Source organism: Triturus cristatus, chromosome 3_2, assembly GCF_964204655.1.
Source record: "Triturus cristatus chromosome 3_2, aTriCri1.1, whole genome shotgun sequence".
In the NCBI taxonomy this organism is placed as follows: Eukaryota; Metazoa; Chordata; class Amphibia; order Caudata; family Salamandridae; genus Triturus; species Triturus cristatus.
In genome coordinates this window covers 700886088-700904808 of record NC_140584.1, presented here as the reverse complement: position 1 = coordinate 700904808, position 18721 = coordinate 700886088, and the positions used below count along the sequence as shown (strand labels likewise).

Here is an 18721-nt window from a genome sequence, read left to right as displayed (position 1 = left end):
AACACTAGCTACTTGTTTGTTGTAGCTTTAAGCAGATCCCGGAAGGGGCGAACGCCTGTAGTCACACATTCGTCAAAGCAGGACGCCCGCCTCTGGTGCTTATTTCTTGTTCTTCTCAGGAATCTGGACGGGATACAAAAATGACCCTTATTGGTTTACAGGGCTAAGATTAATAATCTCAAATGCTCTCTCTTGTGGCAGTGTGGGCGAGCAGTTGAGGCTTATCAGAGGGTAGTGTTAATGCCTTTGTTTAACACATACAGAGTCAATCAATGAGCCACACACTGAAGAAGAAACTTGAAACCAATTTAGAAAAATAACATGTATTTTTATACTTATTTTAACACCAAGAACTTCATAAATGGGTAAGTACTTTCGTAATAGCAACTTTAGCATGTAAGTAAAATTGCCATTACGCCATAATGCTTACCTATGGAGAATAAGGCAGTTACTGCAAACAGTTACTGCAAACAGTTCTCAGGGGTTCCCTTCAGGACATAAGGTGCTAGGAGGCCAAGGTCCAAAGTACCACCAGCAGTTCGGATTTACCTGCCCTGGAGTGTCTGGGTGCAAATGTTCTGGATGGTTTGGTAGCCTTGCACACTACACCCTAGGCAATGAGGGGGACCACATAGAAACAGGCTGCAGAAGGGGATTTGGAGACAAGTCCAGCGGATACCAATGGGGGCTTGGTTTGTGGGGGTCCTGGGAACATGGTGACCTTTTCCTAGGGAGCTGCTGCATTGGTGGACACAGTGAACAGCAGAATGGTCAACCGGACATTGAGGTCAGTGTCTGCAGGCTGCAGGGAAGTGGCTCCTCTACTTCAATAGAAATGCTGATGGCTTGGCAAAATGCCGGCAGCCCTCTGAGGCTTTTGGAGGATGCACAGCTGCAGGACGAGTCGCGTTGTTGCAATTGTCGGGACAGGAGCAGGTAGGCAGGCAGGGTTTGGAGTCAAAGTCCACCAGCAGTCTTCAGTTCCTGCTTCTTCGGCTCTTCTTTATCCTATTCTTTCTTCATGTGTAGCTAGCAACAATTGTTCACAAAGAACTCATTTGGAAAAAAAATGTTTTTTCATTTTGGCAAATATTGATCCTTTACAAAGATCTAATCATAAACCGGAAATTGAGAAGGCATCTAGAATATGTAACAACCCATACACCTAAATGAGTTACTTAATTGCAATATAACTTGAAATTACGAAAAAGGTAGCCCGAAGAGTATATACATTTCTACTCAATTCAGCCGAAATGTGTAATCTATATATTCATCATTACAAAAAGATTTTTATCAAAAACACACACATGTAGAAATGCATTTACAATGCAGTAGTTGAAAAACAGTGACAATTGTGACCCCAGTGAAGTGTCTATAATCAACTTGTGATAAAACATAAAGTGACTGTATTTATTTAAAAAATGACAGGTTACTGGAAAGAAAGGATGTGTTGACGATTCTGATTGAATATTCCAGATTAAGGACCAGATTCTTTTCTAGTCCTTTTAAGACTATCTTTAATGGTTGCCGACGACGTTTCTACCCAACTAAGGATATGGGGATCTTTTCAGGACTGGGAATTCCTGGAGACTAGGGGCACTTAAGAGTCTGTAACAAGCGCAGTTTTGTCTATGGCATATGTCTTCTTTTTCACCACTTTTTTCAATAGTTCAGGCAATTCTGGGTAGATTCATACCATGTAAATTGAATGTCAATGTATAGCCCAGATCGTCAAGGAATGAGGACCGAGTCTGGGGTTCCAAGGACAGAAGCATCCAAAGTGATTTTAATTGAAAGAGCCAACTATGCCAATTGCTGTGATAAAAAACTCACCGCAGGCAGCTGATGCAGCGGCTCATGAACTGGCGTAATATGGATAAAGACAGATGGAGTGTTGAATCTCCCGAGATTCCGCTGATTGGAATCTTCCAACGGCGATCCGGGCTAGACACTGAAATTCAATTTACATGGTACGAGAAACCATCCTGAACTTTCATTCCCTAAAAATGTCTTAAGGAAATGCCAATCCAAATTTGTTTTGAGACAACCATACTTCTTGGGGATGATGGAGTATCTTAATTAAAGGCCTTTCCTTTTCCCTGCTTTCAGAACCAACTGCCTCGCTCCCTTTTGGAGAAGGGCTAAGACTTAAGAGTATATAATGCAGCTTTGTCAGAAAAGGAAGAGTAAAACCATATTGCACAATCTGACGCATCCAATGATCTGGGGAGAGATTTATCAATTTCTGGCAAAGCAACATTAGCTGACCTGGAACCGGCTTCAAGTAAGAATCTGACAAGAAAAACTTGGATTTTGTTGTAGTAAGAATTGAGGATAAGGAAAAGAAGCCTGCTTGTTGTCTTCCTGCAAATTAGCTATGCCCTTGACATGTTTATCTGTAGCACCTGCTGATCATTCCTGGTTAGCTGGTTCTTGTATCCACAGAATATCCTATTCTGCTAGTAGAACGTTCTAACAGGATGGAACGGCCAACCTCAAAGCATGTATAAACTGTTATAAGGACAAACTAGCCTTTTCCCCCAATCAAACTCTGCCCATTAAAGAGCATGTCCAGCAACTAAGCTTGGACATTTACAGAAAAAACCCATAGAACACGTCCAGGCATGACTCTATAATACTGCATAATACCCCACGAACCTTGCTCAGTGATCAGCCAGACTGCATAGCTAGCTTTTAAACCTCCATGCCATTCTTCAAGAGTTCTTTAAAAAGACCGTAAAAATGCACTGGCAGAAAGAACGTCGCCATCAAAGCTAAATTTACAGACCATTTGCACTGAACAGAGAATGTCATTTAAAAATGCAAGGGCTTCAAGGTTTAGCTGAAAGGTAAAGGCTGATTAATGGAGCACAAGAGCAGAGGAAGGGAATTCCACTGTTTTGCAGCTCTCACAGAAAAGGCTCACCCCACCAATCAGGAATAGGGGAACTTAGAAATCTCTGACATTTTGTTGGAGATAATGAGTGCCAAAGACTGACAGGCATGAATAACTAAACAGAGCAACTTGAAGGTAACTCTTGTAGTAACAGGCAGACAATGAAAGGTGTTAAATGGATTAGACGATAAAGGGTGTCAAATGAAATAGATGATGAAGAAAGGCAAATCTATTGTCGGCAAGTCCCGGAGAGGCATTTTAAATATGTTGTAGATTGTTAATGTACTAACAAATAGAGAGTTGCAGAAGTCCAGGGCAAGCTTTTTGTGAAAGAGTCTCATGGAAGAGATGGCAGACAATTAATTAACCTGGCTGTTTAACATGCGGTCCGAATGTAACTCAAAACAAGTGTCTTGGACCTCAGGTACTAGAGCTGGAACAAGACCCAATGATGTGGGTCAGAAACCCAGGGGAATATTCTGTGGACAGTCACATCAAGATACAATCAAAACCTCAGTCTTAATAAGTTTTAATTTTGATGAGTTATCTGCCAGCCACCACAAGCCTTCTTGAGCTGTATAAGCTAGAATTATCATCAGTATTCAATACAGTTTCCTATGAGCAGCTACTTGTGAGGTTATCGAAAGCTAGAGTACAAGTTCTGGCTTCGAATTGGATTAAGTCATATCTTCAAAAAAACTACAGAATTCTCAAGACAGATTAAAATCAGTCTGTCACCCGCATATTTCATAAATTTAAAACCAAAAGTACGAATGAATTGGGCTAGCAGCTACAAAAGTCACAGAAGAGTGGGCCTTTAAAGGAACCCCATGGAATTCTCTCTGTTAAAGTCTTAAAATCTGAATGAAATAGGAATGTAGATAGCCTGACATCTATCATGAAGATAAGACTTAACCAAATTTAAAGCCATACTCCAGCTCTTAAGAAACTATATTGAATGTTGCAGATAAATCTAGCAGCATTTAGGCCTACAACAGGCCTTGGTCTGCTACGGTTCTAAAGCTATCCAAAATAAAAACCAGAAGCTGCCTTTTGATAGTCTTTTCCAGTATTGCAATTGGAAACAATAAGTGTGAGATATGTCAATAGTTGCTCATAAGGAGGTATCCACTGGTGTGTTTTCAACAACGGAATAAACATTGCTTTTTTTGAAGCATAAGGTACATACACCTTAAGGATAGGTTTACAGCAAATTTCCAATAAAGATTACAGTAGATACAAAGACCCAGATCACCATATTACAAGAGGGTCAAGAGGAGAACCAAAAGACATAGTATTTACCACCTCATTTAGTTCCTCACAAGTTAACAGATCAAAGTTACAAATAGAAGGAATCACGGATTCTGGTTCTGATACAATGAATACCTCACTAGCCTCTGGAGCATATTGAGCTCGCCATGTATGACTGAGCCTTTAACAAACTAATTTACAGAAGAAACACAAGTATTTATGTTCAGCTAAGTTTACCATATGTTTTTCATAACATTTTAAATCTGTGTGATAAAAAGCTCTGAATATTTGCAAGTGGACAGAGTCTGGTAAAAAATATAGGCCAAAATAGCAAGGTAAGGAGATTTCAAAATCAAGGACATTGCTGGCTATAGCTTAAGGCCGGCACAATATAAACAAACACCGGTAAAGCCAATAGATCTCACCTGTGAATTTGCTAAACGCTTGTTTTTCACCTAAGATGGTCACCATATGAGCACAGACATGCATGTTGGCCATCATTGAGTGACTTTTCTTTTGCTTTAAGAACAATCTTTACAAGATGGTTGCCTTACCTACTCACAATTATGTGGTGACCATCTTTGAGCGATTTTAAAAGCATAAAAAAAAAGAGCAGTCATGCATCGCACATGCATACATGTTACCGTCTTTTTACTTTCGTTTTTAATTGTCATGCTAAAATGGCATTTATTACAAAATAATACATATGCATGGGATATAGTGCAAATAGGAAAGAGCGAGCAACCTGGTAGCGGTATGCAGTTAAATAATGCAGTTAAAATAATTTGGAAAAAAAGACCTATGAGGAGGACGGTTGATGGAAGAGGGTTGAGAATGCACGGTGTGGAGCAAATTGAAAAATGTGAGTAGCCTTGTAATTCTGTGTAGTAGGAGGGCCCTAGAAAAAATTATTTAAACAAGCATTTGCAATGCAATAGGTCTTGCATTTGTTGGAGCTTGAGCTGGAGCTATTGACATTGTAAAAGGCAAAAAAAAAATATTTATGTTATTTTATTTGCAGTAGAAAAAAGTGCACACTCTACAATATTATAAGCTTTTATAGCAACCGTACAGTAAAGCTATGGCTAAGTTAAAGTAAAGGGATGTGAGTGGATAAATAAAAATACAAAAAGGGATATTAAAAGGCAGGATGGAATGTATAGCAGGTGACAGGGACTACCTATTATTTTAGAAAAATGATTATACGAAAACGAGCCAATGCACAGATTCTGAAACCTGCGAACTCCAGGAAAGTAGCTGGCACCAGCGTGGTGACGAACACATGTGACAGAGCTAATCTGCTTTCACTAGGAAAGCGCTTCGGTTATGCAAACCCAGGTGGCACTAATAGGTTTACAGTATTAACTGTGGAACTTCGCACAGCTTGTTACACTCTAACCTTCCCACAGATAATTTTGGTGCTGAAGGTTAAGCAAAAGACATACATAGCTCTAAACCTAGTTCCCCTGTGGCCGTGTTCACATTTGTAATGCTCTAAAAGCGTAAACACAGAGCACATGTACATCAATAAAATATTGAAACAAAATTTCTTTATGTTAAGTAGTGCTTATATTTTGTTTGTTTACTTATTTATGTTTGTTTATTTTATAATGTTGCCTTGACACTTCCAAACATATTTAGTTATGCAACTACGTTTGTGTTGGACACCCAATGAAAGTGCAAGAAAATACACTCTAAGGTTATGACGAGGATATGAAATTTTACTTCAAACATATACTTTATATGTTTGCACTGCTGTTTGCCAAATGTACCAGTTATGTATATTTAAAATGAGTCATAATCTCTAAATTATAGTGAGAGGCCTACCAACGAGCCTGCAAACAACATCCAGAGTTTCATGGGTGGTGCACGAAAGTTAGAAATAAAGGGAAATAAACGAGATACAAAGGTTTCTTGGTTATCTCAGAGCACAAAGGCGCTTATTCTAAAAGCCTTCACAAGATTGCTAGTGTTCGCCAATTCATGAACAACATTGGAAGCTCAATGTGAAAAGGTGTCTTTGCATACAGCAGTACAGCAGAGGAGCACAAACTAAAGTATGTCATTACGCTGCAAACAGCTTGGCATGAAAGCAATCCAATAGCAAAAACAAAATAAATTGCAGGGCAACTAGCACATGCAAGTTTGTGATTCCATTGTTGGGTTAGACAGAGTATGCAGGCAGGTTTTATGTTATGTTATGTTATGTTAGTTTATTTTATAATGCGCACAGCTACCCAAAAAGGGTTTCCCAGTGCAAAGCTAAAAAGGGAACTCAGAAAAGGACAGCACAACAATTTACGCAAATTATTGATTAAATAGCCACGTCTTTAGCTTTTTACGAAAATTTGAATACAAAGATTCCTTGCGCATCGACAACGGGAGAGAATTCCAAAGACGTGGGCCCAGATATGAGAAAGAGCGACCGCCCACTCTTTCAAGCTTGATCCGAGGAATCTCAAAAAATTCATGGACATGAGAACACAGCAAACGAGCCGGTTGGTAAAGATGTACCAGGTTTAGCAATTAGTTAGGTGCCAGTCCATTTTTGATTTTAAACATAAAGCTCAGGGCTTTGAACTTTGTGCGATTTTCCATCCTGAGCCAATGCAAGTCTCTCACAGCCTTAGAGATAGAGGACATTCTAGGAATTTGGCAAAGCAGTCGAGCAGCAGCATTTTGCACCGTTTGAAGCTTGCGCATTACATCCTTGTTGATGCCCAGATAAAGAATGTTTCGATAATCCAGGCGTGAGATTACTAATGCCTGGACTACAGTCCTTTGGGCATCAGCAGGGAGCATCCAAATTATTTTTCTTAACCATTTAAGAATGGTAAAGCATGTGGCAGCAGTTTTTACTACATGTTGTCTCATTGACAATGTATTGTCAATGATAAAACCAAGATTACGGACGTGAGAGGAGGGTACAGGTAGGGTCCCATTTCAACAGGCCAGTGTTGGGTACCCCAGAGGTTTGCATTTTTTCCAAAGATAAGAACCTCCATTTTTCCCCGTTAAGTTTTAACAATTTAGATTGCATCCAGGTTGCAATTTTGCGCAAGCCCTTCTGCAGAGTAGATGGTCCAGAACTACTATCAGTCGTTAAGGAAAAAATGATCTGCCTATCATCGGCATAAGAAAACAATGACAGACCCGCTTCTTCTGCAATTGCTGCCAAAGGTTGTACATAAATATTAAAAAGAAGCGGGCTCAGAACAGAACCCTGTGGTACCCCATACGGTGAGGAGAAAACGTTAGAGGAGGCCCTGGAGGAAAAAACTTGAAAAGTACGATTAGATAAAAAAGAGGACAGCCACCCTAATGCTGATCCCGAGATGCCTAAAGATTGTAACGACTTAATTAATACGGTATGAGAAACCGTATCAAATGCAGCACTTAGGTCCAGCAAAATCAGTGCCACTGTGTTGCCTGCATCTAGGCGTTGACGTAACATTTCAGTTACGCCCAACAAAGTAGTCTCAGTTGAGAAACCTGCTCTAAATCCAGATTGTGCAGGATGTAAAAAGTTAGAGGATTCAACAATCAGAGACAGTTGAGAATTTACATGTTTTTACAGGATTTTTGAAAAAACTGGAAGAAGAGAAATAGGCCTAAAATTTGCGGGTTGGGAGGGATCCAAATTCGCCTTTTTTAACAAAGGAAGGACCATTGCGTGTTTCCAAATAGGCGGCATTACTGCCTCCACAAGAGAGGCATTAAGTAGTTCCATAACAACATTGAACGATGGCTGTTCAAATTGCAAAAGCATAGCAGCCGGAAGGGGATCAGCCAGGGAACCCGATTTAATACTAGCTAAAATTTTTAAAAAGAACTTATATTAAGTGGTTCCCATTTTTCCAGTTTTATCAGTGGGACAGCCCCAGCAGTGGGATCAACAACCAACGTAGTCGAAGTTGAAGAAGCTAAATTACTACTCTCTAATGTCAAATATATTTGTTCCACCTTGTTTATAAAAAAGTTAGCGAGAGTATTACATTGCTTTCCATCCAAAACAAGAGATGAAGGTTGTGTATCTGAACCCGCAAGCTTCTTAACCATCGTAAACAAAGTACGAGGGCAATTCTGCGCGCTTGAAATAGTAAGGGCAACATGTTCTGTTCGAGCTATTTTGCATAAGTTGTGATATTTTTTCAATGCACTTTTACAGGTGCATTTAGCTTCGAGGGAATAGTTCTTATGCCATCTTCTTTCCATGGCTTTACATTTACTTTTTTCAACTTTTAATGGCTCTGTGAACCAGGGAGCCGGAGGACGGTGATTCTTCGGCTTCCTTATAGACAGAGGAAGACAGACATTAGCTGCCTCAGTAATCCAATTATACAACCGCTCAACCGAGGCAGAAGATATAGAATCAGACAGAGGGACACTATTAGACAATGTTAAATTACATTTTTCCACATCCAATTTCCCCCAATTCCTGGATTGGCCTGATTTACCCAACGATGGCAAAGTCGGGGAATCTAGGATTGTGAATTCAATTTTAACAGCAAAATGATCAGACCAACAAAGGGGAAGTGCTGGGGGGCAAATGATATTAGACAAATTCGAAAAAAAGGGGTCTAAAAGATGTCCAGCTGTATGAGTAGGACCATTATTACAAAGCAAAATATTCATTGCAGAAAAATCTGAAATCAATGTCTTACTTGCAGTACATTCATCATTTTCCAGATGCAGGTTTTTAGTCACCTATTACTGAAAAATTGCCATTTTAGGTAGCAGTGTGGCAATCAAGTCAGGGAGTAAAGATCCCCAAGGATCAGCTGGCCCTGGTGGTCGATAAATAAGTACTCCAGACATAGTAAATTGAGCTGTAAGAGTCAATTTAAAAAGTGCGGCCTCCCAGTCAACTAAAGGAAAATCATCAAATTTGCAGGAGTAGCGTCTTTCAAAAACTATTGCTATGCCACCTCCTTTTCTGGAGGTTCTATCTTTTCTCACTATGGCATAGTTATCTGGTAAGGCACAGGCCACATCTGGTCCTGAGCATGCATTTAACCAGGTTTCTGTTAGAAAAATAGCATCCGGTTTTTCACTAGTCAAGAAATCAAATATCTCTTCCTTATGTTTGGACAGAGAGCGACAATTAATATTCCAAAAGTTATAAATGTTATTTTTACTCAAAGCATATCCACACTTTTGATGGGTGATAGAACCATCCGTACTGATAGTTCCAGAAATACTCGACTTCTGAGCATGTAAGCAGTACTTGCAACATGCACATATGGTGCTTTCCTCCGCGGGGCAGAGTATATTACAGTCTGTGCCCATCCTACCTCGTAGTTCAATCAATTCTTTAGCGGAATAATGTATCGTATTCGTATGGGTGGAGGCGATATGGGCATGACTCATGGCCCCTGGTCCCGGTTGGTCTCGGACGGTCGCAGACTGTCTTGCCTTTGTCGCGCCTACGTCGCGTGCCCACTGCGCGTGCCCACTGCGCGACCAGTCCATGGTCTTTAAATTTAGGCAGTGACCGGGCGGTGTGCAGCGACTGGAGCGCTGACCTCCGTCAGCGCGTGGCAAGTTAAAAATGGCTGCCGGCGATGATTAGCGGCCCGAAAAAGTAAAGTGCAAGCGTGCTTTCTGTTGATAACAAATTACAAACTAATCGCTTCCCCCGTAAAACAAGTTTCATAAAAACAGGTTTGTTAAAAATTCTGTAGTCTCAAAACGATTTCAAGAGCTAAATAAAAAATAATCAGTAGCAGCGATAGTACCCCCAAGAAATTCAGTATTTTTGTTCCCCCTTTATAAACAAAGTTAGTGCAAGTTTTAACCAAGCTCCTTATAGCGCCGCACGACCAGTCCAAGCCCCTTAGATATAGGCAGTGACCGGGCGGCGTGCAGCGACTGGAGCGCTGACCTCTGTCAGCGCGTGGCAAGTTAAAAATGGCCACCGGGGATGATTAGCGTCCCGAAAAAGTAAAGTGCATGCGTGCTTTCTGTTGATAACAAATTACAAACTAAGCGCTTCCCCCGTAAAACAAGTTTCATAAAAACAGGTTTGTTAAAAAATTCTATAGTCTCAAAACGATTTCTAGAGCTAAATAAAAAATAAACAGTAGCAGCGATAGTACCCCCAAGCAATTCAGTATTTTTGTTCCCCCTTTATAAACAAAGTTAGTGCAAGTTTTAACCAAGCTCCTTATAGCCATTTATGTCTGGCATTAGAACCTGGCACTCACAGGGACCATGAATCCATTCCTTACCCATGGGCAGGATGGAGGGAGTGCCACTGGCATGGTCCAGTGGAGAGGGTAATAAAATGGATCAAGTAAGCCCGGCCACAAGGTGACGCGCTCGTGACCCCTCTGTAGACCCGGGGGTTCGTTTGCAACAGGAGCTGCTGCCCCGAGGGTCAAAGACCCTCTGCCAGACTCTACTCACCAGCTGCCACACTTCCTTGTCCAGTGGAATTTCCCAGTACTGAAATACGAAAGAAGCCCAAAGCAAACCCAGCCTCCCCAGCCCATGAAGGGAATAGATGTTAAAGATATATATGTGTGCCTTTAAAAAACTAGAAAGGAATTGTTTTGTTCTGTTTGCTTTAGAAAAGCTGTAGAGTCTTCTCAGTCTCTTGTGAAACCAGAAAAACCTGCTCCTGCACAAGGCAGAATGCTTTTCTGAGCACGGTCTCAGAAGGAATGTTTTGCATCTCCAAGTCCCTCGCGAACACGGCGGTGTCTGCAGCTGAGCACATGTGAGCTGTATGCCGCGTTCCGACTGGCAAGATATTATCCTTTTTTAGTCAGCATACAGAGTGACGCAACAATAGTAAACTTGCCTTGCTGTTTTATTTAAAAGCGATTCAAATATCAAGAGATTACTTCTAAGTGGATGCAGTGAGGGGAAAAAATGCAGAGGTGCGTGGCTGCGATGTTTTGAGCGGAAGTATGCAGCGTCTCACCCTGTAACCTCCTCACCCTTTCCCTTGCGTGCCGTGGGAGTGTTTATGTGCTTGCAGGAGTAGACTGCCTTTGTTTACAGTTAAATGTGAGCAGGAATGCATTTCCCTGTTCCAGAAACCACAACCAAAACCAATGCTGAGCTATTAAACAATTAGTCTTCCTCTTCCATTGGTTCTCCGGAGCCCCAACTCAGAAGCACGTGGTCCTTGTTTTTGTTTCTCTAAACTAAAAGCAGGTGCTGTGCTGAAACAAAGCATGGTGCACATGTACATAAAACCTATGCGCATGGCGGCCCCTGAAGGGGGCACCATGGTAATAAATAAGTAGTCCCCAAACAACCACATCAGCACCTACAGTGCAAGGAAACTGTATTTGGTCATTGCTGCTGGACTAAAAATGGAAATGATGAGTGACGCAGCAGGTGGGATTACACTCCGTACAGTGATTACTGCAGGTCTTGCAGACAGTGCATGCATGCTGCCTAGGCTGGACCTAAAAATGCAAACAGAAAATGTGGAGATCGTACATTGGATGTAGGGAGGGGTGGCATGGTGCAGGTCAAATCAGCAACTACTAGTAGCAGTATGCAGCTCCCAGGTCCTTGAAAAAGTTGGGAGAAAAAAAGATGTGTGGCAGTGGTGATGGAGAAGAGAGGCAGAAAACAATGTACACCGATGGAGTGAAGCATGAAAAATAAATAGTCCTTGCACGTCGAGTGTGGAAGGATAATATCCATCCAATAAATACACAATGAAATTGGAACTTTTAGTGGATGGGACCAACAGAAGAACATGTAGGAACGTCATCATAAACAGGGAACTGAAATAGATGAGAGGCCTAAACCATTTTTACCTGCAACATTCACTTTCTGCAATTCAGACAAATTAAAGGATAAGTCTTCTTACCTGTAAGAATTTTAATCTGGTGAGAAAATCATTGACGTAACTTCCAAGTGGTTTGAGACTGGGGTAAGATTTTTTCATCCACATCCCAGGAATTTTGCCTTTAAGAATGCTGTTAACAACCTCTTCCAGTTCAGCAGACATAACTACCAACCCCTACAAAAATGTTTATTTTGGGGATAGGAAAGAAGCAAGAGAGAGAAGAGAACATATTTAGCAACATTGTTAATTTATATCCACTCCTTTTTAAGTATTTGAATTGAGAAATAATTGCATGGGTTCGACAACTAACCAGAAAAAAGTGTTGGTATTTTGTTGAAATATTTTCACTGTGCACTTACTTTCTAAAGTAGCAGGCCTACGAAAAAAGGCAACTATGAAAAATGTAATACAGTTAAAAGATATTTTACTTCTGACTTATTCTGTGGTGTGTGGTCGGGTTGCCAGCATCAACCACTGAGTACCTTTCAAAGTGTAGACTTGACATTTAAAAGCAACGAAACCTTTAGATAAATGTCACTGGTATTTCGTAACATTTACATTATCCGGCCTGCATTTATTGACATTTGTCCCGAAATATGACTCTTTCATGGAAGCATTCATACATTTTTATGGACAAGCACAAACACCCATTTCTATATTTGTATCCATTCTATGTTACAGCCTAACTGAAACAGTGATAGGTTTGAGTAAAATTGAATTAGATTTGGATCGACCTTTATTTATGTATTTATCTATTTTAGAATTTTATAGTGTGCTCTCTGTTACTTTTAATCTACTTCAAATCAAGATACAGAACACATTGATTAAAAAAACCCACGAGTGAGACAATGTTCTACAACCAAATGTCCCCTATCATACGGCAGGTTCATTAGAATGAGAAACTAATTCACAAACACCTAAGCAAATTCACATCTGGAAAAATATCGAGGCATATAATGAATGTAAGCTTGATACATAGGTAAACAGCTATTTCAATGTATTTTATTTAAATCTGCAGGCAGACAAACATGTGAAGGACACTCCTATTCGACTTCAAAATATTCCTTTACATGTGTCTACCATTATTGAATAACTATATATAGGAGTTAAAGTATTGATAAACCATTTCCTGCTAATTACCGGCAGATTGAATGAAGATGAATGTCCTGTTCATATGTAACAGTGAGTCCGACCCCGACAGTGCCTTCCTCTGTCACTCTCACACTGACTTTGTGTCCCCCACCATATCCCCTCTGTACCCACAGCACCCGGTCTCACGGATCAAACCTACAGCCTTTGGCAGCGTCGAGACGCCTGACGAACACTGTTTCTTTAACTGGGACGAGCTAGCAGCAGACCCCGCCCCCGACGAGAACGTCACAGAGACGGAGCCGTCATATCCCGGAAGGCGAGGACGAGAGGGGTGTGTAATCACCGGAGCGGAGAAGAGAGCGAGAGAAGGAGAACGAGAGGAGAACCGAGAGGACCGAGTGGAGAGTATCGTGGACGAGAAGAACGAGGAGACAACCAGACGAGGAGCGGAGGTGCCGGTAGCCGAGCCAGGAGGCCAACGACCCCGTGATTCGCCCCGCCACGTTTCCGAGGGAGAAGCATGGCACCAGCAGGTACGGGCTCGTATCTCGGGTTGGGCGGGGCTTCGTAGTGTGCCTAGAAAATAAGAGCCGTACCCCTCACCGTACCCTTTCCTCACTACCTTCGTCACATAGGTTAGGAGTTTTGAGCACGGTGATCCTCCTTCACTCCCTGGGCCCCCTCACAATATAACCTTTGAGCAAACCACTGATTCGCGTCTCCCTTCTGTCCCTTCTTCCCTCACCTCACCCTGAGGACCGGAGAACCGCCCTGTCACGAAGACCTCGACACCCTGGAGCGGAGGCAGAGAGGGAAGACGCCCCCTACCAGTCGCCGGACCCCGGAACTCGACGAGGAGAGCACCTTACCATACTATAGACCCTCAAAAGATAGAAAACGTGTACCTAAAAAGAATAAAGTACCTAGAGAAACAGCTCCTGTTTCAGAGCCTCCTTCCATCCCGCAACAAGTGGTGGAGAATGCGGGCATAAGTACAGGCATCTGTAAAGAAAAGATGGATGAACTCCTACAGCACATTATACAAGGACAAGAAAAGTTAGGATGGGTGGTAGAACAACAGCTGAAGTCCGCAGAAGCGGATAGAGAGACCTTTAAATCTACCATCGCGGCTCAGTTAGACGGCATCCAAACGATGATTCGAGACCCTGGTACCGGACCCGTACCAAATCCCAGACCAGCTCTGCCGGGACCATCCGGTATAGCTCTCCAGAAATACGTAGCCGGAGAGGATCCCGATGCGTTCCTCCTGAACTTCGAAAGAGCCGCTCTAGCCTGCGGATGGCCAGTAGAAAAGTGGCCTTTCTTTCTGGCACCTTTGCTCACCAGTGAGGCCCAAGCAGCCTATCAGGTTGCTAACGTGAATGGCACCGTTCCATATGGCACCATCAAGGCCATTATTCTGGACCATCTAGGCCTGGATGCCGAGGCATACAGAGTACGGTTTAGAAAAGAAAGAGGGAGACCCGGCGAGAATCTCAAGACTTTGTTTTTTCGACTAAAAATGGCTGCCGACAAGTGGTTGACCCCGAACACCAGTACTAAAGAGGATATCATGGACAAGGTGTACCTAGAGCAATACCTGGAGGCTCTACCCTTCAGCATTCAAAGATGGTTGCGGCAGCAGCCACACTTGACAGTGGCCCAAGCCATAGAACTGGCGACCTCATACGCACGAGCCCAACCTCGTAGCGCTCCATGGGAGACCGAAAAACCACCACGCCCCTCCCCGTTAAAACCAGAAAGGAAACCCCGACCTCCAGGAGAAACCCTCCCTCTAAAACCTTTCAAACCCGAAACCTACCCCATAAGAGGACCACAGTGTTTCGAATGTGGGACTTGGGGGCATATAGCCCGTTTATGTCCACACCGCAGATCCACCGAAGAACCCATGGAAGTGGGATACGTACCCAAGTCCGTCCTGTACAGCGCGGAACTTGGGAGTTCCTTCTACGTAAGTGTAATGGTGAATGGGAGAACAGTCAGGGCTCTTCTTGATTCAGGGTGCCGACAGTCTGTGATTCAAGGGAAGTTGGTAGAGTCCACACAGGTGCTGCCCCACTCAGTAGTAAACATCAAGTGTGTGCATGGGGACATAAAACCATATCCGGTGACTGTCCTACGCCTAGAGCTCCCGGGTGGGATTCAACATAGAGTAAAATTGGGGGTATTAGAATCCTTGCCTGAGGAGTTGATTATTGGGACGGACAACCCCGAATTCCTGGAGCTGTTTTTTCACTCTACCCGTAGGCCGTCCATACAGACCCAGAACTCCCTACTACAGCGTCCGGTCCATCCCGCGTATATCACCCCAGAACCATGGGTGGGAGACAAAAACTTTAGCTTCGCCCAGACCGATCGCTCTTTAATGCGTGGGAGCATGCCCACCAGTCTAAAGACGACCCTAACCCCACGTACCCACGATTCACCATCAGAGATGGGTTGTGATACAGAGAAGGAAATAAGGGCGAACCCCTACAGCTGCTGGTACCCTCCCCCTTTCGTGATCAAATAATGTTCTACGCTCATTCCCATCTCCTGGCAGGACACATAGGGAGTGAAAAGATGACTCAGAACGTACTTCGGCATTTCTATTGGCCAGGTATCTATAAAGATATCAAACTGCACTGTACAACATGTGAGGTGTGTCAAAAGAAAAACTTACACCGCCCTCCCCAGGTTCCCTTGCAGTCATTACCCATTATCGGGACCCCCTTTGAGAGGGTTGGCATGGACCTGATAGGACCCCTGCCAAAAACAAAGAAAGGGAACCAATACGCACTGGTTATAGTCGACTATGCCACTCGCTTCCCGGAAGCCTTTCCACTGCGAAATCCCACCACCAGAGTAATTGCGGATAAAATGATAGAACTGTTCTCTCGGGTTGGGTTCCCGAAGGAAATCCTGACGGATCAGGGTTCTCCGTTTATGTCACGCCTAATGAGGGAAGTGTGTCAACTAGTGGATCTACGTCAAATAAGAACCTCCGTGTACCACCCTCAAACCGACGGCCTTGTGGAAAGGTATAACGGGACACTCAAGACAGTCCTTAAAAAGATGCTCTCAGTAAGTGGGAAAGAGTGGGACGCTCTTCTACCTTTGTCCCTGTACGTCATAAGAGGACAAACCCAAAGCAGTCTGGGATGTTCGGCCTTTGAGATGCTCTATGGAAGGCAGCCACGCACGCTACTGGAGATGACCAAAGAGGCGTGGGAGAAAGAGACGGGGGAAACCCATGGAATATTGGAATATACCCAAGACCTGAAAAACAAACTAGGAAAATTGAGAGACCTGGCCTATGTACACCTAACCCAAAGCCAGACCCGCCAACAACACTGGTACGACAAAGGAAAAAAATGGAGACAACTGAAGATAAACGACTGGGCGTTGGTGCTCTTACCTTCGGCCACCCGACGGTTCCAAACGGAATGGATGGGACCTTATAAAGTGACCGACACCATTGGGAAGACCAGTTATCGTTTACAAATATCCCCTAGGAAAACACAGGTATACCATATTAATTTGCTTAAGAAATGGATCGGACCTCCGCCCAAAGTCGTCCACATGGCCAGACCAACACCCGAGCCCACTACTTCTACGTTGGGGGACTTGAACATAAACGACGACATAGCACTGCACCAGAGGGAGACCTTGCTCGAAACTCTGACGCCCTATGACTATTTGTTTTCGGATGTGCCTGGGAAAACATCGGCGATTGAACATCGAATCGACACTCCTCCTGGAACTGTAGTGAAGAGGAGACCCTACCGCATTCCAGCCGCCAAACGCCCGGCCATACAGAAGGAGGTCCGGGAAATGCTACGGCTTGGGATCATAAGACCCTCTCGTAGTGAATGGTCATCACCGATTGTAATGGTACCAAAGCCGGATGGAAGTACCAGGTTTTGCATGGACTTCCGAGCCCTAAATCAATTGTCCTCTTTCGATGCATACCCCATCCCACGGGTGGATGAACTCATCGAACAATTAGGTGAAGCCAAATATATCAGTACGCTAGATCTAACAAAGGGGTACTGGCAGGTACCCCTGAGGGAAGAAGACCGCAAAAAAACCGCCTTCGCAACACCAGAAGGATTGTTTGAATTCAACGTCCTACCCTTCGGCCTGCATGGAGCCCCCGCAACATTCCAGCGGTTGATGAATGAGACCCTTCGTGACCACTCCACCTTTACCTCAGCCTACCTGGATGACATTATCATCTTCAGCCCTAGCTGGGAAGAACACCTCATTCATCTCGCTTTAGTTCTTCAGGCACTCAAAAAGGCAGGGCTACACATAAACGCAAAGAAATCCCGGGTGGGCTATCAAAAGGTAAAATATTTGGGGTACATACTAGGCCACGGGGTTATTGAACCCCAGATCGAGAAGGTCCGGGCTATTTCAGAAACACCCTTTCCCACCAATAAAAAGGAAATGAGAGCCTTCCTCGGGTTGATAGGCTATTACAGAAGATTCATCCCCTCCTTTTCGGACATAGCCTCCCCTTTGACAGACACCCTAAAAAGACAAATCACCCCTCAGGCTTTTCAGTCCCCGTCGCCGGCTATGTGGAAAGCCTTTAACACCCTGAAAGGGATCATTACCACAAATCCTGTTCTGGCATCCCCCGACTACTCCAAGCCCTTCATCCTTCATACGGACGCCTCCGACTATGGGGTGGGGGCGGTGTTATCGCAACAGACGGACGAAGGAATCGAGCACCCCATCCTGTATATCAGCAGGAAACTGTTCCCCCGAGAAGTGAAATATCCCACAATTGAGAAAGAGTGTTTAGCCATCAAATGGGCAGTGGACAAATTGAGGTATTATCTGGAAGGCCACCCGTTTACACTCTATACAGACCATGCCCCATTACAATGGATGAGCCGCAACATGTCGAACAATCCCAGAGTGTTGCGCTGGTTTCTGTCACTACAACCCTTTTCCTTTACCGTCCTCCACCGTAAGGGTGTTGAGAACGGTAGCGCGGACTTCCTCTCACGACATCCTCTCCCCGATCGGGAGAATCCAAGGGGGGAGGTGTGTAACAGTGAGTCCGACCCCGACAGTGCCTTCCTCTGTCACTCTCACACTGACTTTGTGTCCCCCACCATATCCCCTCTGTACCCACAGCACCCGGTCTCACGGATCAAACCTACAGCCTTTGGCAGCGTCGAGACGCCTGACGAACACTGTTTCTTTAACTGGGACGAGCTAGCAGCAGACCCCGCCCCGACGAGAACGTCACAGAGACGGAGCCGTCATATCCCGGAAGGCGAGGACGAGAGGGGTGTGTAATCACCGGAGCGGAGAAGAGAGCGAGAGAAGGAGAACGAGAGGAGAACCGAGAGGACCGAGTGGAGAGTATCGTGGACGAGAAGAACGAGGAGACAACCAGACAAGGAGCGGAGGTGCCGGTGGCCGAGCCAGGAGGCCAACGACCCCGTGATTCGCCCCGCCACGTTTCCGAGGGAGAAGCGTGGCACCAGCAGGTACGGGCTCGTATCTCGGGTTGGGCGGGGCTTCGTAGTGTGCCTAGAAAATAAGAGCCGTACCCCTCACCGTACCCTTTCCTCACTACCTTCATCACATAGGTTAGGAGTTTTGAGCACGGTGATCCTCCTTCACTCCCTGGGCCCCCTCACAATATA

The 18721-nt window shown here is 44.0% G+C and overlaps 1 protein-coding gene across 1 annotated transcript in view; it reads right to left on the bottom strand.

The window, feature by feature from the left end:
* The window catches only part of DNAH7 (dynein axonemal heavy chain 7), a 1967826-nt gene that overhangs the window by 266276 nt on the left and 1682829 nt on the right, over positions 1-18721 (bottom strand). Inside the window, exon 61 of the mRNA XM_085648764.1 lies at positions 11982-12134. Within this exon, the coding sequence (XP_085504890.1) occupies positions 11982-12134 (153 nt within the window). The remainder of the gene's footprint in view (positions 1-11981; positions 12135-18721) is intronic.